General features: G+C 38.0%; 1 protein-coding gene across 1 annotated transcript; it reads right to left on the reverse strand.

The window, feature by feature from the left end:
* Positions 1 to 326: 326 nt before the first annotated feature.
* LOC103153524 (protein Fer3) lies at positions 327 to 6,939 on the reverse strand. Its single transcript, XM_016662001.1, has 2 exons — positions 6,029 to 6,939; positions 327 to 4,275 (listed from the first exon to the last, which is right to left on the reverse strand). The coding sequence occupies exons 1-2, from the start codon at positions 6,612 to 6,614 to the stop codon at positions 4,238 to 4,240; spliced, it is 624 nt and encodes a 207-aa protein (XP_016517487.1). The 5' UTR covers positions 6,615 to 6,939; the 3' UTR covers positions 327 to 4,237.
* Positions 6,940 to 24,722: the final 17,783 nt, after the last annotated feature.

The raw sequence follows: 24,722 nt of genomic DNA on the forward strand, positions 1-24,722 counted from the left end.
AACAGTTTTATCCAAATGCCTGAATGACATTCTTGATACATCCTGTGTGAATAATTATTAGGTTAGTGGAATTTTGTGGATTTATTCTACTCTCTCAGATCCAAGGTTTCATTTTAAGAAATTTGTTTTTGACTTTCTTAGAAGAAAATTGTGATTTTCCACAGCAAATGTAGGAACAAGTTGGCAGAGAACAAACAGAGAAAAAGAAGAAAAAAACATACATTTCTGAGAAAAGAAGCAGGTTTGTGAAGAAACTTTGCAATCTGTTTTTTTTTTCTGAATTTTAGAGTTCCAGCATTCAAATGGTCACATCTCATTAATTTCTCTTTTGATTTCCACCTATTTGACATCATTCGATGGCTTAGAGTAGACCTGGTCCTGCTTTTTCTGTGGTCAGTCACAATTGTTGGGCAATTATGTGCAGAATTATCATGCAACTATGTGAAAAATTACAATTTTCTCTTCTCACTTATTAAATTTTCTGATGACATTTGGAGATAAATTACACTGCAACAGATTAATGAGCTTAAAGATCCCATGTCAAATGTTTATTTTTTTTTTTTTTAGGAAAATGCTTCAGTGAAGCCCTGAAGGACAGATTGAGTTAATGCTGCTCATGAAAAGCTGGGAAGCTGTGTACACCGTGTATTTTTAGGGGATTACGCATCTGGTAATATTGTTTTTAAAAAGTTGCACACCCAGGCCGCCCAGCCCTCTTTCTTATATTAATGATGTCATTCTGCTGTGAAAGCTCTGTGGACTTAACCTATAAAATTTGACCATAAAACAGTCTCTTTCCCTTTACTATATATAAACATCATTGAAATTTGTGTTATTTTTTTGGGGGGGGAGGTGTGGAGGGGGAGTTACTGAGAGGAACAGAAAAGAGACAGAGAAACCGCATGTAATAGATTTCCTGTAATATAAAAATATAAGCCAATCTAGCGCCCTTCCAAATTTAATGGCACCTCTGGTCATAAAAATAAAAATACATAAATGATGCGGTAAAATAATCTCATCACTGAAATAGTTTGAAAAAAAAAATCAACACTGAGATATACTGATGAGGGAATTATCCTCTTTCAGAAATTTCATCAACAAGTCCAAAACAATAAATGCAACTGCAGCATTCGCATTATACACTGTTTTGTTGAAAGTGTTTCCCAATTTTCCTTCACAATATAAACTTCAGTATCATCCCTAAAAAAACAGCCCAATGCTATAATGCTCTCCCATTTGACATAAACCTTGGAGTCTTCTGCCCCAGCATGGGAACCCATTCCATGAAGCTGCATAACGGGGGTCCAAGTCCAGGAGTTGAGAGCTGCTGTCCTGCAAGGTTTAGATGCATTTCTACTCTGAACTCCCTCATCAGCATGTCATTCAGCTCCGCCAAAGACTGGAAATACAAACTAGTTATTTAAATTAGGTCAAATATTTGCTTTAGTTTATCCAAAAGTTGCAGGATAGGATTGGACTTGTTCAGTAAATCTGAAGGCTGCATGAAGTTTGAAAGTGTGAAAGCGCCTCATTGGCTGAACCTGCTTAGTAATGTGCTGAGTTTCTGTCACACCCAATCATTTCCACTTTGTAACGATGCCAGTGACGTTTGACTTGTGAAGAGCAAGTAGACATTGACATAATGCCTGGACATATTGCACAAGTTGTCTTCCATCGTTTTATAACACTGGAAGTCTGCCAAACTGGGAGAGACCCATTCTTTTACAAAGGTTTGTAGAACCAGTCTGCATGCTGAATACTGTCCACAAATATTATGGGTTTATAGAACTGAACAATTTGGATGGATGAGCAAATACTTTTGGCATTATTGTGTTTATTTAATGTTTTCACTTGATAAAAGTATTTTGGAAACGTATTAGTTGTTCATAGCTTCCTGTTTCCCTGGGGTGTAGAAACATGTCGTACAAGATATTGAAACATCACAATATTTGTCGTTGAGTTGACTGCCATCTCATCTCTAGCTAGTTGCAGTCGTCCTGACTTCATTGTAATAGAAGATGCCCCAACAAGTCTTAAATCAACTGTTTGGCAGTAGTTTGGGTTCCCAGTAAGAACGACAAAAAGCAAGAGTGAGAAACGAGACATGAACAGGAAGTTGTTTCTGAAAGCGGCAGAAAGCACCACTATCGCAACTTAAGACCCGACCCAAACCAATGAAAATGCAGAATAAGAGGATTTTTAAAGCATACATTTGATATGTGAAGTTTTCTTGAAACTAATATTCTTGTGAACTCAATACCCTGAATCATCTTGTGTGTTTTAGGTATTGCTACACCTCTAATATAGATATGATCTGAGACTGAAGACTTAAATAGGAAAGACAAATAAATATCATTCTCGTAATCTAGGTCAGAAACTGACTACATGGAAATAGTAACTCTCCTAAATTTGCTCGCTGCTCAATCTCACACTATTACTACTGTAATAAAATGTCTTTTTTAAAGTCATCTTTAGGTATACCACTAACTGTAGCTGCACAGTTTTATCTAAGCAGTTTCTAAAAGATCAAAATCAATTAATCTCTGTTCTGGCTGCTGCGTGACCTTTACACAGAACTGTTTTAGATTTAAATTTAGCCCACTGCCTCACAGGATGCAATGCACTGATTATATTTACAAGTCCAACGCCAAGGACTGCAGAGCTCCTCTGACACGATAAACACACCTGCCAGCCGAGAGTACAGCCTCTCGGCGTTTGTCAGAGCAGGTCGGTCGGAAGTTAAATCAATAAACCACCTCGGTGCAAAAAACAAGAGAAAATAAATAAATAAAATACAGACCCTGATGTAAGCCCCAGACTGGAAGGATCCTACTCCTTCTGGCCTCCAGAATTTCTGCTCAGATGACTAATTCATATCTCAGACGAATGGTATTCTGACGGGTTGAGATCCCCCTGTGAGGAATAGGAGACACTGCAACAATAAAAGTTTTTTTTGGTGTTCTTTAGAATTTGGGAAATGCAGTAAAAAATATAAAAAGAAACAGATCAAGGGATTATGAAATATTTTTAAAAGGAATGTTTGAGATTTAGGGTCAGTGTTTATAGCTGATCGTCTTTCTGGTCTCCTGTTATCTGTTCTGGATTAGGGTTAGGTCAGTAAATCTGGCAGATTCTAAACATATCTGATAATATCTGTGAAGTGTAGGAAAAATAATTATTTATAATCCTTACAGAATCAGAGTGATAATCCCGCATTAGTTTCCCTCCAGTGAGCTTTGAAGATAACTTCCCCTGTCCTCAGAGTTCCTTTTAACATCTATTTTCTTTTAAATAATACGCTTATATTAAATCTCAAGCAAAGAAAATAATAAAAAAAAAACAGTGAAAATGCAATGTAAAATAGTAAGGCAGCATTATTGTCACTTGACTTTTTTCCAATCAGCACAAATTGCAAACATAGTTTGATGGTTTTGAAAGATGTTTAAAGATGTTTAGCATTTTAGCCCAACTACTCAGAGAGCTTAAAATCTTAAAAAGGAAGCGGAAAACACATCTCCAAGACAAAATAGTCACATTTCATGATTAAAAATGTTCTTAATATTGAATCACCTTCCTAAAATAATGGCACAAGTCATTTTTTGCCAAAAGTGTTTTTTCTTTTTGGCTTAAATCACTTCTGGCAAAAAATGACTGAGGCCATTATTTTAAGAAGGTGATGATATGTAGTCTACATCTTTTCATGGAAAGCAATTTCATAATCCACTTTATTTCAAAATACAAATGAAAAGCTTAAATAAAACACAATTAACAGCTATTTGAGTAATTCAGTTTCTGCTGTTTGGAAGCAGCACCTGACCGTCCATTTCGATCTTTTATTTACAAGATGAAGGCTGTTTTCAACACATCGACTGCAGCGTGATGAAAACGAGTCCAGAAAACCCTTCAGCTCCGTGTGCAGAAGTTTGAGTCCTTTGAGTTTGATGCCAGCTTTGCCTCTCCGTGACAAATGGCATCCGTTTGGGAAAGCTGCGCTGTGCCAGGACTCCTTATTACCTCAATTTCTGAAACAATGCCTCTCAATTACCAGTTAATAGTGAATTAGAATATTAAAAGCTACTTGGAACAAAGTGGCGAGGAAGGCTGATAAAGGCGGAGGTGTGTGACCTGGTGAGAAGTCTGCAGATGTCTGTCAGCAGGCTGCGCCACGCCAGCAGGTCTGTCCGTCTTTGACACATAGCTGCAGCCGACAGACTCAGGATACCATCGTGTTTCCCAGCTAATCCCACTTTATCCAGGAGAGACGGGCTGTCAGATCTGGGGGGCACAAAGGGACAAAAACGGAGCAAAAGCATGAGTTTTAATACATTTTAATGACTGTTTAACAAGTCTTCAGTGTGGGCTTTACGAAAAGAGGAGCACTTACGCATGAAAAGCTACAAGAGCTTTCAGAGTCCATTCCCAAAGAATTAGTTAATTAAGACAAAGAAGCTAGTATGAATACAAGGAAACCGAGGCTCATTTAAGGCCGAATGCCTCTGGGAACCACACCTGGGAATAAAGTGCAAACCGAACGCAGAGAAAGCTGCTCAAGGCTGCATGAGCCTCATGGGATTCACCATGATCCGTCCAAAACCTGTCAGACTAATTAAAGAGCACTCAGAAAATATTCACAGCGCTTCGTTCTTCTATGGTTTGTTGTTACAGACTTACTCCAAATGGATTGAATTAATTGCCTTTCTAAACACAATACCCTGTAGTGGGGAAGTGAAAAAAGTTTCTTTGACAGTTTTGCAAATTAATATAAAGAAATCATTTTTACAGCCTCAAGTCAAGTTAGGACTCTCTCTGCAATCTTGGCACACCTCTCTACCATTCTTCTCTACAGATCCTCCCAATCTCAATCAGATTTGATGGACAACGTTGGTAGACAGGCAAGTTTAGATTTAACAATTAAATTCATTGAACCAGGTTTGTTTCATCAGCCCAGGTGATATTGTTTCTCTAAGGTGTTATTCTGAAGAATTTGAGTGGCACTCTGTGCTAAAAGCCTAATGGTTTCTGCATTATCAGTGGTTGACCTTGAGTTGTTTCTCCTTTCACATGGGAACACTGGATTTCTTCCTAAGTGATGACTGGGTTCTTGATCATATCTCTGACCAAGACAGTTCTTTAGAATTTACTCCATTTGTTCAGGGAACCAGATCAAGGGAGAGTTTGATTCCAACATTGTGCTTCTTCCAAATAATGAAGACCAGAGTGTTCAATGCTGTCCTTTAGATTTGCGCAATCTGGTCTCAGAAGTCTGAAATGAAGTCAATAAAGATGTGTTTCTTTCCAAATCACGTCAATTCTTCTGAATTTAGAACAATTGGACTCCAATCAGGCTGGAGAAACATCTAAAGGATGAGCTGCAAACACACAATAGATCTGCACTCAATTTTGAGTCGTGGCAAAGGAAGAAAGGGAAGAAAACCTAAATTTTTCAAACCTCTGACGTTATGTGTGTTATTTTGATGGAAACCTGTTACAATCTATTTTTGGATTAAGTTTGTAGCATAACAAAATGTGGAAATGAAGTGTTGTGAATAGTTTCCAGATATGTTGTTGCAAGATAACAGTTTTAGATGACATCATGATTTGACTTTCCCCAAAAGTCAAAACCAAATTTTTAGTTGTTTTATTTCCCAATGACAGATTTAACTGCATCAAGTGTAAATCCACTTACTTAAACATATTGACAGCCAATGTGCAATTATTCAACTTGAAGAACCCTAGCAGTGCGTTCATTAAAACCTTTGTTCAAAACCTTGGAAAAAAACAACACAACAATTAGTTCTTGATTAAAACCACCTGCTTAATTTTCCTTCAACTTCAAAAAGACCTTTGCATATGTGAATATGAAAATCAAAATGTTTGAGAAATATATTTAATCAGAGGTTTACTTCAGTAATATTAGATCTTTATTATCACATATTTAAGCTGCAGTTTCTGAAAGAGAAGTAATTGGCTTATCTTATCTTATCTTATCTTATCTTATCTTATCTTATCTTATCTTATCTTATCTCACCACTTGTGTTCCAGATTGCATTGCTTTGATTCTTGTAGCCGCTCTTCATGCACTCATCAACGTAGGATTTGGGGTCAGAGCCCGACATGAGGATCTCCCTCAGCAGGGCGATGTAGGCTATGGCCAGCCTCAGAGTGTCTATCTTGGACAGTCGCTTCTCATAGGGAAACGTTGGGACATGGCAGCGCAGCTCCTCAAAGGCAGAGTTGATGCTCAGCATCCTCTTCCTCTCCCGGATGTTGGCGGCGTGCCGTTGGACCTTGTATGGCTGGTGGACCACCAGGCTCCGTGTCCGGCGCTTGGCCGCCTCCAGAGGTTCATCGGCAGAGCATCCGTCGCCTTCAGCGCAAGCGCCAAGTCCCGGTGACTGTACGTCCAAGTCGGTGAACGTCAGCTGTGTGTCTGAAAACACAGACTGACAGCCAAAAGAAGACCAGGGGGAGAGCTGACCGCTGGCTGCCTGGCAGTCCATCAGGAAGGAATCCAGCTGGGTCTGAAAGTGGAAGTTTTGGTCCATCTGTCCCCAACATGCAAAGTCAGTGGAGCCGTCCGGATCAAAGTCTAAAAGGAGTCCAATATCCTCCATGTTTTACCCCGAATAAGATCTGATACTGTAAAGAGGTTAAGGGCAGAAAGACAACAGAGAGTCTGAAATCTACCTGAGAGGATCTCTGGTGTGTGTCAGCTTCCTGGGAACATCTCGATTAAATACTTCAGCGCCTTCTCGGTTCTCTGTGGGTCGCTGTGGCCAAATTCTAAAGGCTGAAAAGAAGCTCTTCAGGACTCCTCACCCCTCGTCTTCGATTGTTCATCGCTTCAACAACAACAAAAAAAACAAAGAGATGAACTGAATAACTCAAAGCTCAGAAAACACATGTCTAATTATAAGCGTGCTCTCATGTAGTCTCTGACACAAAAACAATCAGGATGTGCAGCAGTGGAAGATCTGAGTGTTGTGGCGCAGCAGGCCACGCGCACCCAGTAGCTCCTGAATAGGATTGTTTCATCTATTGAAGCTCAGCTGACAACAACCACTGACAGAAACACATGAAAAACCTTCCTCAGTTTCACAGACAAAAAGATTTTGAAGTAAATTTGGCATATTTAATGCTTTCACTGTACCCTTCCAATGGATTTTACATGCTGAGATTACAGCTTTCAAAACGACCTACAAAATGCAAAATATTCAAACAAAATTAACTCAATTCAACCAGTATATTTTGGGTAAAGGCCACATTAATACATCCCTAATTTGCAAATGATATGACTAACTAAGCGGCAAACGACCGAGGAGATGCACGCTGTAATTATGCTGCAGCTTCATCACATAAACGAGGTCGTTCTTCAGGGTTGGTTGGGGGACAGAGCAGGGATAGAGTCTAATTCAGCAAAGATAAATGTTTGCAAACACATGGTTTTGATTTCAGAAAGTCCTTCAGGATGCTAATTTGAAGGGATCCGGCTTGTTGCAGTAAACACAGACAGCATGAGGCGCTTTGATGCAGAGGGAGGCTGCAGATGATCAGCTCCAAATGATCCACAATGAAACAGGTGAATCATGTCTGAAATTTATTTTTGGAAAAATTGGTAAAGAGGTCTGTTTGGTACTCAACAAAAAACAAGTGGATGACTTATTTTACCTTTTTGCAGGTTTTATGTTGCCATGGCAGGATTAGTTAGTGTTAATCAAGATAGAAGCTGACAATTAGGCTTAAAAGAAGCCGCATCAGTTTTCACCGACCACTTTCTTGACTTTCTTGACTTTCTGGTCAGCATCACCATGACTTGACCAGACGTCTCTGAACCTCTTCAGTAGAATCCAAAAGGAAAATTAGGTCATAAATGCCAGGTTACAGTGTTTCCCTGGTATTCACAGCGATGCATTGTGAGTACCAGACTGCCTGCAAACTGCCTATAAATTGCTAAAATCCACGAATACCTGAAACAAACTGTGAAAATCTCTGTATTTCTGATGATGATGCAGATAATGTAGCCTATTGAAGACACAAACTGCAACTTTACTAGATCACAATTACCTGGTAAGTCTAACTATTATCTTTATTAGACTTAAATATTGTACCATAATTGAACCTAATCAGTGTCTTGGCTTTCTAATTAATAAGACAGTTGTCTCCTGGACGGCCGTCCCAGGACGTTGTGCCGCCTGCCAGGAGCAGATCCCGCCCAGCTGACGGCCACAGTTTGGTCTGCTGCCGACTCAAGAGACGCGCCTGTCAGATCCAGACCCACCTTATTCTTTACACAGGCACTCAAGTGGTCTGGACAGTTTGAAAAGAGTGAAGGGACTCTTAAAGGCTGAAACAAAAGGGAGGGCGGATAAATGTCCTTAGAACCATCAGCAAAGAAACTTGCCTACTGCTTATGGTAATTTAAAATGTTTTACATTGATTTATTGAAATACATCCTATACTGGATTTGTGAGATCCTTTCCAGAAGTTGAACTGAGCCTGGAAAAGTCCAGCATGCCTTGGACGCTGTGCAAAAACACATGCTCCCAATTAGGCCTGTGGTTTGAAGCCGTTCCCCACCTGGGAATTACAGTGTGGAAAACAAGGATGTTAATGAATCTGCAAATCAAACAGACATAGTCGGAATTGACCCACACACCTGTTCTTTCATGTTCTTTGCAATATTATGATTTGTTAATCAGTGACAGACTGTGTCACTTCCTACAGATGATTTGTGCTGCTGAACTCTGACAGGGACTGTAGAGTCAGAGCCAAAACGCTCTGCAGCTCCTGCGCATCTCATCTGTCTTCCACTCTTATTCTTTTTATTTGCTCAGTTTTTTTCTTCTTCTCCTTCTTGCCTTTATATTGACTTTCTTGTATTACTGAAAGTAATTTTAAACCGCTTAGTGCCACCTCACTAACTGGAATGTTTTTCAAATAAGACACATTAAAACAACAGCTTCTGACGTGACAATGAGCTAAACGTTGTGTCATGTAGCTGTTAGTTTCTGAGTGTGAAGCGAAAAATAGCCCAAACTTACAGCTTCTGTTTGTGGACACGGTTCTTTGGACGCCTTTAATGAAGACAAGATATACACTTTTTACATACAGGTAATTGTACTGTATTGCACTTTTAACTATACAGTGTCTTGTATTGTTAAAAGTACTTTAACAATACAAGACACTGATCATTGAGTATAATAATCTCAAATCTGGTTTACTCTCAACTGTTTTGATTTCTACTGGGAGTTTGTGAAATATTAACCACTTTACCTCCTTATAGCGCTGGATTCATTTAAAGCAAATGGCAATGTGCTTTAACCACTTATACGTGTTGAGATTGGACTTGTTAACTCTGTATAAAAGTTATTTTGCTTCATTTTTATATTGTAAGCAGGGCTGTCAACGTTAACACGTTAACGGGTTAATGCGTGATTAATCTAAAAAGTTTAACATGTTAATATTACATAATGGAGATTAATCGCTTTACTTATTCTGACCTAAAAGTGTCTCTCGTGCAGAGGTCTAGTTTACAGCAGCGTCTACTGCAGTCACAACCGAGACTGAAACAATGAGCGAGGAGAGTCAAACAAATGTTGCTTTAAAAAGTACTCCTGAAAGTTATCCTAATCATCTTATTATGTACAAAAACTTCTACATATTGCAACAATTAATTACCCTTCCACCAAAGAGCCAGTTTAGCTATAGTAAAATTAACGTTTGACACAAAGTCACTTATTTTAAACCTTCCTGAAAATGAGAACTTGGAAAACTGACAGTCTTCAGACATGTTTGATTTGAGACAATAAAAGATTTTCTTAGACACATTTCAAGTTTACAAAGTAAAGAATAGATTAATTGTGATTAATCACATCACTACAGAGTAATTCATCTGATTATTTTTGTTTTAAATAACTGACACTCCTAATTGTAAATAATTCATATAAAAGTTTCCTCTGTAGTACTAGTGATACTTGTACCACAGTTTGAGAATCCAGGCCATAAGCTAAACTTGTCCTCTAGTTCTTGTCCTTGTTTAATCTCTGGAGACAGATTTAGGTCTAGGAGCACAAATGCAGGCAACAGACACAATTTGAACCATGCATAACACAAAGAAAGATTACGTTTGCATGACTGTGTTCAGTGATGTGCGTCTTGTTTGTTTGGTACAGGGCCAATAAACATCTGGGATCTGAAAACCTCTGGGATCTGTTCTGGCTGCTATGAGGGAATGGCACAGCGGCCAAGTGTAATCTCCATCCCTGACCACAAGCAGCTCTTTGATCCGGCCTGGGACCGAGCCATTAGAATGTCACGGCACATTGAAGTGATAACTCAGAGCAGAAGTTAGCCTTGACCACAGATCACCATCCAGATCGCTCCAGGCATTTTTACCTTTAAAGGTAAGCTGCAATCAGCTTTAATGCAATGAACAGTATGTGCCCCGGCATCAAAGGGCATACCAGGGAGCAAAATGGAAATAATGCAGGAAATACCTCCACCAGTTGCATACAAATCTCTCTTGCATGAAAGGAGTTTTTGGATCTTAGGGCGACATTCGTAGGTTAAACCAACTTGGCATGGTTTGTGTGAGGAAAACAACATCCAAACCATGTTTGGTGCATCTAAGTATAGAAAAAAAAATATGGTTATCTCGTAAAAACAGCAACAAGTCATCTAAATTCTGAAGAGAGGAAGTGGTTTACAAGTTTTGTGCCACTTCTCTGTGTTTCAGCCTCAGATCGTGTCTGGAATAAGCATCATGACTATAAAATGAGGCTTAAGCAAACACCCCTCTGGGAACACCACCCCTCTCCTTGGACTTTTAGGAGACTTGAGCTGAATCTCAGCGCTCAAATTGATAAAAAAAAAAAGCCTTTTAAAAGACTGGGTGTGTTTCGACTGCATGACAACAGGTGTTACTTAGATAACATGACTTCATCTCATATGCGTGTGAGGAAAATTTAATCGTAAGAGTACTTTTTACTGCACAACAATCCCAAACGGTACATTAATTGAGAAGCATCTAAGAAAAAGACCACAAAACTGAAAATGGGTGAAAACAAGGCAATGTCTAATCAGCAGCATTTAGTGGCAACGCCTACAGAGCATAACAACACAACCTTTAACTATCTGGCAGCGGATAGCTGTCATGGATATATCGAAGAGCAAAATGATTTCAGCACATTTCTTCGACTCGAGGACAGTGGAACTCATTTCAATCCTGAAAAACACATTTAAACATTCAGAGCCAAAAAGACGGACGCAAAGAATGTGTCGAAGACTCGGTCTCATTTTATTTTAATGGCAGGTGAGGCAGAACACAAATAAATCATTCCTTTTAAAACAAACTGACAAGACCTACTCCTCTAATGCATTAAAAAGAACCTTTGCAAAATCATGACTAATCAAGTTAGTGTCTTGAACAGCAAAACTTTTTGGATGAATATCAATCTCTTTTTGTGAAATTTATTTATTTAGTCTTCAATAAATTTAATTTTATAATCCTTTGACACACCATCTAACTTACAGGAATGATAATGTGGTGGGAATCTCTGGGATGGTTTAAAAGCAGTTCAAATCCAACCTTTTAAACTGAAACTGTAGTGAAATCTAATATGTGGGATACCCCAAGGCACCTTTCCTGGACCCACTTCTTTTTACTGTATGTACACCTTCTTGGACAAATCATAACTTCCCTGCACTGAACTGTGAGGAGACTGAGAGTTTTTCCTTACATCAGAGAAGATGGTTTACATGTTTAGTCATTTAAAGTCCTGTCAGCCCTAATTTTAGGAAACTAGGTGTTGCTTTTGTCCAGCCTTGAATGTAAATAAATTATTTTGAATAATTTCAGAAATATCTCCAAAGTTTGGTGTCAAAACATTCTAGTAATGTTCCCGCATCTAGATTACTAACCCACTTTTAACGTGTAACAACAGAAAGTTTAGTTAAGTCTTTGAGACAGTTTGTGACAGTCGTGTTTCAGTGAAATAGCACTGGTCACCTGTCTTAGAATTCAATTCAAAACTTTAATTTTCAGAGTCCTGCAAATTCAAGCTCCTTCTTAAATTACTGGATTGTTAAAGCCACATGCTTCAACTCAAACTCTCTTGAGTCTCAAATGAAGTTCTATGTAATCCCAAAAGCCAGATACAAAACTAAGAGGATCAGCCTTTTAATACTGTTTTACACTGGCTGTGAAATGATCTTTCTTTAATTTGCAGATGAAGACTTTCCTGCTCACTGTGCTTTTATTTAATATCTTTTTGAAGACTTTATATATATTACTTATTTTTTTTATATATTTTACTTTTATTCACAATTTAATTTCAGATTTTTTACATCAATATAAACAATGCATGATGTGTGACAGATGCTAAACTGTTAGTTAACAGCAATGTCATTCTAGATGTTCTTGTTTGTCAAAACACTGAACTTAATATTTGAACAGAAGATGCCTAATACAGCAAAACCTTTAGTAGACCACTTAACACCATCTGGTGGTGACTTAAAGAGATAACAAATCATCTTATTAGAAATATTACTTTTTAACTTCCATAGAAGTTTTTATAAGTGGAGAAGTGTTGTATTAGTTGTATTAGTTGTATTAGTTGTATTAGTTGTAGTGCTGTTCTAGAGGAAAACTGACACTTGAAGCTGGATCTTCTCTTACTTTTACAGGTTTTGTTTGTTTGTTTCAGTTCAAGTTTTTACATGGCAGCACAGCAAGCTACTGCAGGAATTTGGAAAAGTAGCTGCATAAAACTCTCAATAAGTAGCGATATATTGGAGCTGGATTAAAAAAAAAACAAGTTGGATAGATTTAAAATGAGGTGCAGAAAGTGGCGTCTGGACTATTAATAATACAGTGACAATGTTAGGCAGACATCATGAGTTTTCTTCAAATTAGTCACTGCACAAAGTGAGTCACAGATGTGTAAAATAGAACTCGTGCTGGACGCTTTTTTATTCAGCATGTCTTTCTTCTTACAGAAATATAAAACACCAATATTAAGTTATAATTTTTGAAAACAAGTTCAACAAAGTTTATTTGTATATTTTAATTTATATTATTACAAGCACACAAGAGGAACAAAAAGGCAGAAAATGCATTTGTGGAGCCATTCATACATCTTAGGCTGACCAGTGGATATCACATCAATTGAATTAGCATAAATGGAAAAATATCATCAAGTATGAACTGATAATAAATGTCTTGCCACTGTTTTATTACTTCAGTTGGAAAGGACAGCAAAAATAAGTTAAATTTTTCCATCTTGCTGTGTGACTCCACAGACGGGTGCTCAGTAAGCGCGAGTCATTTTGGAAAGAAATTGCCCATGGATGACTCACCCTGGGCAGTAACTCATTCTCAGTAATGGAAATGGTCTTTTGAACAACAAATCCCAAATTTCTTACATTTCCCTTTGTAAATTAAAAAATCAGATTACCAAAACCAGCATAAGTGTTGTTTCCTCAGAGCTCATATGATGTGGGTGGAGGGGATGTTTTATTGCTTGTTTCACAGACACGATGGGACCCCGGTGGCCAGTAAATTTAACATACATTTGAGCAGCCATGTTGTCTTATACCAACAGATGCTGTGCATGATTTGCCAGGTACTGTAATCAGCAGCTTCTCTCCAACAGATCATTTCGACCTTTGCTTGGTGATTTTGTTCTCTAAATCTGCGTACCAGTAACGCTCCTGCTCAGAGCAGATGTTAATATTCTCCCCCTGCCAGTCCACATCCTTGGAGCAGAGCACTATCAAGTCCATGGAGACGCTCACACACAGGCCTGATGGTCAGGAGATGGTCTTAACAGGCACAAGGCTGTCTTAGGTCACTGCACAGATATGCCTGTGGATGGGCTCTTAGCAAAAACACCAGCTGTCTTTAGCTTTGCTTGCAGCGACCTTCCTGTATACGTCAGCTGATCTGTTGAATGTATTCCCAGTATGACTAATAGGAAGTTGAAAAAAAAAAACATAATGTTTGATTAACAGTCCAAATTGAAGCGCTGAAAAAAATTGGCAATGATTGAACAGATTTGCAGTACTGTGAAAAAAATTTCACCCCCAATTTCTTTATCTTCATTTCCCAAACAGACAGATTTCCCCGTGTCTCCCGGGCTTTTTAAAACATGATTTTCTTTGAATTTGGCTGTTTTTTCCACTCATACTTTGTCCTGTTCTGGCCCTGTACCTGAAAATAACTGAACATTGTCCTTAAATTCAACAGTAATGAAAAAGTGGACATGGGGGTATTAGACGTCTTCAACAACCAGTAAAGACAAGTAACAACACCGCAGTGAAATATGGAAATATGGGATATGGCCATGTTGTCTGTTCATCCATATAACTTATCCCTCTTCTTTTCAGTGATTAAATGCTCAGGTTCTGGAGTTAAAATAAGTTAAAAAGCAGGTAAAGTCAAAATAAAAATGTTAAAAGACCTTCAGAAAGCCAAACAATATTCACCCCTCACCTTATTACATAAAAAATAACCTTTTACTCTTTGAAAGCCATGCTACGTGGTAATGAGTTATATTTGGTTCATGGTAAACAGGTAACATCTGGTAGCTCAAATATCGTGGTGAAAAAATACTTGCAAGTTAATTTTGTCTTATTTCAAGAGTACTAAGATATTTACACTAAAAACTAGACAAAAACAGATTTGTTTATTTATGCGGTGTGTCTTTGTGTTACATTAGGGGGATTTTATTAGTTTACATTTTCCCCTGAGTTACATGGCACTTGTTAAGTTTACTGACAGGCACATGTGTAATGTCAGTTTGCTGTCAACTCGGTTGGAATCACTCAGTTTTGTTTATTTAGATTTATAGAAGAGGACACTAAAACCAGCTGCAAAATGAATCTTCTCATTGGTCGATGCATTTCCCTACAATCATTACCTTGTTGTGAATGAGAAAGTTGAGTTAGAATCATTTTCCACTTTGATCTGCAGCTAAAACCTTGATTCCACATGGGACAGTGGATGAGCACCATGGGCCAAAAGAGAGGAAGACGGGCTGCTTCAACCAATGAAGACCTCCAGGAATTATTTTACTACTTAAAGAACATGTATTTATTTATAAATGCTTTTCTATTAAAAAAAATCAGAATAGAAAACAAACAGGACAAAAAAAAACAAATTGTTCCTAGAAGGACATCAAACAGAAAATGAAAACATATTAACAAGATTAACTAGTCACGACCCATAAAATCCCAGGAGTTTATATGTAATGCAATTAAAAATCTCTCGGGGGAAGCAAATGCCAAGTAAAACAAATATGGTTCATGTCTGAAAAATGAAAACAAAGTCCATCAAAGCAAGACTAAAGCATGCAAAAAAAAAAAAAAGCCTTTAAATATGGGGTGAGAGTGAGTGAGTGAGTGGACGACACCAATACTGAGAATATTGCATAGTTTATTTATGATCCAACAGAAGTAAGATTCACACTGTGGTTAATAAAGTGACCAATTCTGTTTTAGTGCTTGAATGAAAAGTTCAGCAAACAGTCAGAAACTAAATGTCTGGGGAAAAATTCCTGAAGTATAGTATAAAAAAATCAAAAGACTTATTCCTGAAATCTTCAGTTTGAGGTCAGCGAGGGATTGGCCTCTGATTATATAGTTATATTCAATAATCAAAAATAATACTGAGTTTCTTTATGTCAGTTAACTAAGTGAAACATGTAGACTGATTACACACAGACTAAAGTTCTGGTCCTGGTAATTAGGTGATGTATGCAAGTTATAGCGAATGAAAACACAACATTTGACAATAAAGCATTATGTCACATTGTTAAAAAAAAACAAAAAACACAAAACATAAATATAGTCTTATTGAAATGATATTTTATGTTATGCTACAGCTGCATTAGAGAGTTCTGAGAAAACTATGAACTTGACAGTTTGAAAATGCACATATTACAGATTCCTCTTCGCTCCTCCACCACAGTGACGCCTGCAGTGAATGTGAGAAATTGGCAGTTTTTCTGTAACGTTAGGTTGTTCCTCTGGTTGAACTTAGGCTGAACCTGTAGAGTGGTACATGCTGTACTGGGGGAGAGTGTGAACAGCACGATTGACACTGCTGACATTCCTCCTGGCTCTGATTGGTTGTTCCTGACTGTGTATTTCTGCAGATGGCAGTAGGACTTCAGGCAGGAGCCAAATATACTTGATTTTTATTTTCTACTGTCAGAACACAATGACAGTTTGAACAAATATATAATGCATTTTATAGAAATTATCTAATGCAGCTTTAAACTTTACTAAGGCTATGTCTGAGAAAGAAACATAAAAATGTGCTTAAATTTAGCAATGGATTATTCTGAAATAAGTTAGCTAGAAAATGCCACTTATGAATTTTAATCCCACCCATTTCTAGATTTCAGCTGTAACTCATCAAACTCACCAGCTCACACCTTCAACAAAGTTAGTACAAAACTGAACACCAATCTAACAAAATCAAGAAAATTACAAACAAACATTTAAGCCCACCGACAACTCATTTGAATAATTTATTAAAGTTTGGCTTAGACATGCGTTTAGGTTTGAAGATTAAAATCCCTGTACCAAAGATATCAATACTTTATCTAGGAACTCAAATATCTTAAGACTAAGCAGACTAAGTAGTTGACTTTTTATCAGTAAACCTTTAATGATGTGTGGTGCCAGTGATTTGATTACCCTGACTTTTTTTTCCTACAAATCTAAGACCTAAAGTAGCATACAGAGCTGGAGTTTGCAGCATTTTCAGATTGTTTATTGTTTTCCACTAGTCCAAACCACAGATTTTTCTGTCACACCATCCAGCTTTCAGACATGCAAAAACCTTTCTCAATTCATTTCTTAATCAGTAAAATCACTTCCACAACACAATGCAAATAATTGAATAATATTTAAGATGAATGTGGGGCGATATGAGGCTTATTAAATGCTGGTCAGTTGACCGCTGTCCAAGTTTTCTGTTTAATCCTCAGTGGTCCAAACATTTCACTTCTCTTTGTTGTTTTTGTTCTGATTCGTTTGACCTTTTGATCAGTCTGCGCTCATGTTGATTCAGACCTCGAGCCGTCGAGGCACGCAAGCATTTCTAATCAACAGGCGCTGAATTAATCCAAGCTTAGAAGAGAGCAAAGTCACACCAAAAGCTTCAGCATCTGAGAACAATTAAATGTCTGGTTTTCCTGAGAGCATGATTTGCCAGTTGACAGTTTGAGTTAAGGAAAAGGAAAGGGAGGAGGGGGATCATTCACCCCTATGCGCCCCACTGCCTGCTGAAGTTATACCACCAGCACACATTATAAATGAGGCCTGACCAACTTTGAATCACAATGTCAAAGAAAACAACGTCTGAAACGAAAAGCAACAACCCTGCAAATATTCAGATCCATTTACCAACGTGAGAAGCACATTCCTTCCTGGTATGCAATGTTGCCACTCAAATGGCGCCGACTCACAGATATTTTGTTTATTCCAAACCAGGACCGTAAAGCGGAGAACTTTGGCATTGTGTAAGACCTGGGAATTGCCTGATTTTATAATTCAGTTCCAGTTTTCATATTTTTTATGTATCTATGAAAGTAACTGCGTTATAACTTTTTTCTTACACACTTTTCACAGAAAGAATTTAGAGGAAGATGATTATTCTTCAGTTATTACTTCTTGTTTGTAATACTGTACAGTTCTTCTTTAAGCACTCTAAATGGTGGTACTTTTGGTCTGGGAATTCAATGTAGTAGACCGACACGAAATAGCTGAAGGCATGAAATAAACTAAATGAGAAATCTATCAGTTTTCTGCATCAAATCATGAAATGAAAGATTTGGAACATTTTGGATTCGCCGGCCTAGGACAGGTTGAACACATGATAAGCAGGCACATGCAATTAACCAAAGGGCAGTTTGGAGTTGCCAATTAGCCGAACATGTGAGAGCGTAACTGTTAGAGGAAGCCAAAATAAAGCCAAGTGTGTACAGAAGAACATGCAGACATTAAATGATTTACAGTAAGGACCTTTTTCTATAAGGTAGCAACATAAACACTATTGTGTCATGTCCTGATATGAAGGTTTCAGTTCAACCAAATGTACATCCAGATTTCTTCAAGTTTTAAGTCCAGGTCTTTTACCTGAGACCAGAGAGCTTGACCTTTTGACACAATCTTTGCTTTTTCTTTGAATTTGCTCTTCTGGACTGAGATCTCAGAGGCACTTCCTGCTTTCTGCTCGATCCACTTTTATGGACCTCAAGGACCTTGATTTTTCTTTTTTAGCACTTTTTCCTTATTTCTGATGTTTCTGTTGTTTTAGATCGACACGTCTGTCATGTCTTCTCTTTTGTCCACTTTGTCTTCCCTCACTTTCTGAATCTGAAGGTCTCCTTGTATCTTAGCGAGAAATAATCATTTGGAACTTGTCTTGATGGCATCTCACACTTCTTGAGGTTTACAGCCCCAACTCATGCCAAAACATTCAGTTACATGTTCACTGCATTTCCTGTACAGCTGCCAGATGTTATGTGCAAGACTCTTGCATGGACATCCTTCTGCTACCTGCATCTTCCGTCCTGTATGAGGTGACAGACCTTTGTATCTGCACTATTGTTACCTGTCCTGTCCTTGTGTCTGCTTGTTCATGAACCTCCTAAATATGCTGAAGATGCATGTTGTGTAGAGGAAAGTCTTTCCATCTTTGGTTCTCTTCTTCCAGGTTGAGTTTCTGCTGCCTGAGATCTTCATTCAGCAGTTCATAGGTGGGAATCTTTTCTCACCCAAAACTCTTACTCTAACACTTATTAGCCATTGGCTGACCTCATTAATTCCTTTTTATCTTTGAGGTTTGCATTTTGGATCATGAGAAAGTAGACTTTTGAGATATTTGAACTCCTTCTGTTGTGATCAGCTTGCCTTTCTTGGAAGCCAATGGGCCAACACAGCAGATTCTGTAATACCAAGTAAACAGAACAAAGAAAACCAAATTGTTCTCTAAACGAGGAATAAAGTTTTGGTTCCGTTTGAAAACACTTAAAAAAAACCAAAATATTCATTGGACCATTAAATCTGTTATTAGGACTGGAAAGAATCTGGTACCACAAAAAAAAAAAAAAAAAAAAAAAAAATCTGTCAAGAAATGGCAGACCACCCAAACTTACAGACCAAGCAAGGCGTGAATTGATCAGACAAATAACAGAGAGGCCAAAAATAACTTAAAGAGCTGCAAAGTTTCACAGAAGAGATTGGAACTTCTCTACATACAAAAAGAATCAGTTAAATAAATATGTTGCCTTCCATCAAGAAATGTTGGAAATCATTAAGAAAACAGAATTGAAATTATAATTTTTTTTAAACATTTCTCAGGAACTTCTTGTGCGGACTCTCTTCTGGTGTCTTGCTGCCTCGGTCAGCGCTGTATTGGTGATCTGGACACCAGAGGTTGATATGGGCCATTTGGGGAAGGATGGGTTTAACCTGTACCTGAAATAATGTACCACTGGAGTTAGTACTTTTTCATCCACACTAAGGAAATATTGACTTGAACCAAGATCTCATTTCTTGCTAATAAGTCACTTGTAAGTTAGTTTTGTCTTAGTTCAAGCATCTTAAGATATTTGTACTAGAAACTAGACCGAAATTATTGGTAAAATTTTGTGTTTTTTGCAGTGAAGAAGCACCGGCTTTATCTTATCCTTTAATATTTTTTTAATAGCAGGTGAAAATGACTGAGTCAAGTTAAAGCTGTTTTCACTGAACACTTGTCACTTTCATTTTGCCCTTTTGTCATCTTTCAACATGATTTTTGGACATTGTTGCCAATTCTATTTTTTCAAGAAAAAAAAAAAGAATTAAAGCCTTTATGTGTATGTTGGTCTGAAGGTTTAAATTTAAAACATGCTTTTTGCGTATAGAAATGTTTAGATGAATCATTATTTTATTAGGTCTGCAGGTTATAGAAAGCTGCGTAAAAATTGGCTTTTACAAATTTGTATTTTCTAGTGTTTTAAGACGAATGTGAGGAACACTGAGGAACAATGCACTCTACTCCAACATTTGAGTCAGACTGAACTGCTCATCTAGTTGATGTTACCGTTTTATAACTCATGTAACTGCTGCCAAGGACAAAAATCCCCTTGTCCTTGCTCAATCTTGGGCCATTTCATGGAGACAACAAAGAATTTGGAAAAAGTGTGTTTCGGGACAAAGAGAGAATGAATCCTACTGCAGAAAGAAAGTTTACAGATTGGAAACAGATTGCTAAACATAACACAAACCCTTTGACTAGAGCAGAAAAAGGAAATTAGATTCACAGGAGATGCAGGAAGGAGTATTGATGACTCATTCTGGTAAAGCTGGAAATGAATGGAGGTTTGTTTGGAGGCGTTACATTGATCTGTACATGGAGCCTGTTGTATAAATCAGGACTAGTGAGTTTTTAAAGAAAAACTGTTTCATTTCCTGTCCTGGTCTGTTAGCTTGCTTTCCATAAGAGTCATTTGTAGAATCAATACCTTTTAATCAGGAACACAGAAACTTGTTTTCATTGCATAAGAATTTTTTTAAAGGATTTTAAAAAAATGTTGCAGCTTTAGTCATCACTCACAAATTCTGCAGGAGGAAGAACCTGTAAGAGCTACCCGATAGGTCTGAGCTTCAGTTCTGGTAAAATTTAGTGTCCGGTCCAGAAAGAACGTTGAATTTCTATGTTCTTGTGGAAACTGTATAGACTTTAACAGCTTCCTTTGGCTGACTTCAACCTCACCGGTTTGAGTGATCAGTAATATTTGCATTCATGCTTATATTCTGAAGTTAATTTTTCTCATCTTGTGTTTGTTCACGCTTAGAGCAGGCGTCTGCAAGTGGTTCTTTAGGTCTTCAACAACGGCTCGGAATATCAGGTTTTCACTGTTTTGATTGAGTATTTGCTTTGAATTCCCACAACAGAATGACACTAAAAGTGCCAGTGATATATTTATATATATATTTATCATTTTATAGTTGGGAAACATGGTGCTTTTACTTTTTCTTTTACAATATAATTTCTTCTCTTTCTCCGGGTACTCCGGTTTCCTCCCACAGTCCAAAAAACATGACTGTTAGGTTAATTGGTCTGTCTAAATTGCCCCTAGGTGTGTGTGTGCGCATGGTTGTGTGTCTGTGTTGCCCTGCGACAGACTGGCGACCTGTCCAGGATGTACCCCGCCTCTCGCCCGGAACGTTAGCTGGAGATAGGCACCAGCACCCCTCCCGACCCCACTAAGGGACAAGGGTGTTCAGAAAATGGATGGATGGATGGATAATTTCTTCTCAAATATTAACATCCCATAGAGGGAATCCATCCATCTTGTTTTTGCAAAGGTTTTATCCATCCATCCTTTTTCTATACCCACTTTTCCATGCAGGGTCATGAAGGAACTAGTGCCTCTCTCCAGCACTTATTAGGTCAGAAATAAATAAAAGAAAAGATGATTCTTTAAAAACTGCAACAAATTTCCTGAAGCAGATCTCTTACTAAAACTAAAGTTGTCTTTTTTAAATAGATTATGAGACATTTGCAGCTCTAAATAAGTTATATTAAGGTATTCTGTTGGGTAAAAAGCGTCTCTTTGATTGTAAATCTTCCAAACCCCTACCTGAGGTTATAAGGATTAAAATTTTACTGTAAATGATTTCAAACAAAGACATGGGCTGCCTATTATACCCTCTGTAGTATTTGATATTAGATTAAAGAAAAGTGAAAGTGACTGCTCATAGTCATCATTTCCCTATTGCTGTTTAACAAGTCACAGGTTTTCTATAAAGCTATTAAAATCTAGGAAAATCTTCCACAAAGAGGATTTCGGCTCATTAACATCATGACTAATGTCAGCATCGTTTTGGACAAACAATAACAGTGACTAACATAACTCCCAGCCTGACCCTTGGCTCCTGTTGCCCCCTCCTCTCCTCTGTCCTTGTCGTTCCCTCTTGCAGAAATAAGCGTAATATTTTGGACTACCAACTCATTTCTTTGATCTCTGGTTTCTGCGGATTTCCTGCTGAATCACTTGAAACACTGGAGCCATGTAGCCAATTTGATGAGTCACTGCGTTCTTCAGGCAAAAGTCATGACATGTCACACAGTAAATTATAGTGGATAACATCAAACAGAATCTAATTCCACGACACCAAAGAACGGTCAAAAACAAACCTTTAAAACGTTCAGTGTGGCTCATAAGGAAGACCACAAAAACAAGAAATGTATTTTTTATTACTTCAGTTCATTTTAAGAGAATATATTGTTGGTGAGCCCCTTTAAATCATAAAATGTTCCGTCGAGAGTAAAACGTTTAACCGATGGAAAATGAAACAGAATTAAACAACTGAATAACACATCAGGGAACAAGAACGTCTGCTTCTACAAAGGATGAAGGTAATCAAGTTTAAAACAGGCTTTCCCTGAAGCCCGAACATTTAAACTATCCAGAGAAACCATCACCTGACAACCTGGAGGCTAGCTCGCTGCCAAACTGATAAAGTTGCAGTGTTTTGGGGCAATGGAAAATAATTTCCTCCTGAAGATGGGTCCCAGAGGGCCCAACTTGGACCCAGAGTCGAGGAACATGAACCATGCAGGAGGAATTCCAAGGCGGGGTGAACGAGAACGTCAGAGAGAAATGTCAAAGACAGACGGCTGCTCAGCCCTGAGCCTGTTTACTTAAAGCCTGATTAAAGCGAACTGTGAAAGAATTCAACATCCAGAGTGCTGAATGAATCAAACTGGGTTTAAATATTTGACGTGCTGTCGAAATCTTCTTGTAAGAGTTTTGCTGATCTAATGCACATTTAACTATATGAAATAACACGAGACGAAACTGAGCAGCAGTGCATTATGAAGGTGAACATTGATGGAGCTTTCTTCCTGCTGATATTTGCTTAGGCGTTGATTTTCTGTTTTAGTTGTAAATGGCTGTAAAATGGTGCGATGCTCCATGTTACTCTGTTGCACAAAATCCAAAGATCACTTCAGATTTTGGAAGATTTGAACTCAAACACCTTTGACTGAAATGTCAGTGATGCAGTGAAGACTTTAAAACAGTTGGCTGGCACAGGACAAAACTTTCCTTCATAACAATTCGTCTTCATTTGTATAAAATATCTGACATGTTGGGGTTTAAAATGACACGAGAACATTTTGCACATCCATGCTTTTGTTAAAAATATACTATTTAAAGCCTCAGTTGCACTTCTTTAAACCTGAAGGATGTGGTGTTGCACAGTAACAGTTTCTGTAATTCAGTAACTATAGTTGGTCTGGAAATCTGTTAATGCCACACAGCTTGTGCATTTTATCTGAGTTTAGTCGGTTCTGTGTTACTGGATTGAAGTAACACAGAATATCTCAATACTCAGTGAAGCACAAAGATATCAATTTTTTTTTTTAAATTACCAAAGTTAGAACATTTTCTCATTTACAATGATAGTTTGATAGTTTTTAATGGCATTATTATTGCAAGTAAAAAAAAAAAAACTTTCAATAAGTTTTTACTTATCGCGAGTCTTTTTTAAAATTTCGGATTAAATTTAGATAAAAAAAATGTTCCCCCTCAAATATCAATCCCTGTCTTTTCAAAATTAGTGAATTATTGGTAATCCTACTGGAAATCTTTTTGCCGTTCTTTAAGGGAAGTTTTCTTCAACCTTGTAAAACACTAAAATCTGATGATATAAAAATGAAGCTGCTGGGAATGAAGTTCCAAACTGGCCTATGGCTGCATATCACTGACAATATTTGAAGTCTTGCATTCTTGCTGCAACTTTTGGCTCTGTAGATGAAATACTGTAAAGAAGAAAATGTGTGGCCGTGACCTTTACAGAAGGCTGCACCCTCCCAAATTTTGTTTTAAGTTTTCACTTTCCCAGACATTTGTTTTCACTGCCCAGACTTCAAAGAGCAGTTGAAAAGGTAGTGATATCTACCAAAACACTGCATTCATTCCCATTTACACAGGAGGTAAGTGGAGCAATGTGGTTCATATTATGTGATAAGCATCCTATATTCTCAGAGGTATTTTAATGACCTGCAGCCAGTGTTTTCGTGGTACTGGTGTTTACTCTCCTTTGCCACTAAGCATTAAAATGGCAGTGGCTGGGGAGGGTCAGTTAGATCTTTATTACACAATGACACCCCAGGAGTACGACGAAAACCCAGATCGGTTTTCCTTTTACTCAGAACACTGGTATTCTTTGTGTCTCTTCTTTTTTCCCCCTCTGTCCGTTTATTTTTCGCTGTCTGGAGATGTCAGGGCGAGCGTACGTTCTTCCCCTGCCGTGACTGTACGAGTGTGTACTGATGGCCGTCAGGAGGGACGGGTTGTGTATTGTTTCAGGCCTTGTGGCATGCCAGCTGTCATGGACGGCCTCGGCTGAGGTTTTCCCCAGGCCTCCGTGTTGCTTACTCCTGACAAGTGCAGTCTGTGAGGTCTTTGGCAGCTACGTCAAACCATCCGCTGATAAGTTTGAAGCAGAAACGAGGTCCTCGCCGCAGATGGATTTTCACTAATTCAGGTTGGAGATTCATCTGAACCGGAGTAAACCAAGAACTGCCGCGTTTGTGAAGAAAACGTTAACTGCTCAGACTTCTCATACTGATTACATACTTATATTTGTGCTAAAATGTATATTTTTTCTGAAATCTTACAGATTTCTTTCAATAATGCACTCCTGAAAACAGT

This window comes from Poecilia formosa, unplaced genomic scaffold (assembly GCF_000485575.1).
Source record: "Poecilia formosa unplaced genomic scaffold, Poecilia_formosa-5.1.2 Scaffold353, whole genome shotgun sequence".
Lineage (NCBI taxonomy): Eukaryota > Metazoa > Chordata > Actinopteri > Cyprinodontiformes > Poeciliidae > Poecilia > Poecilia formosa.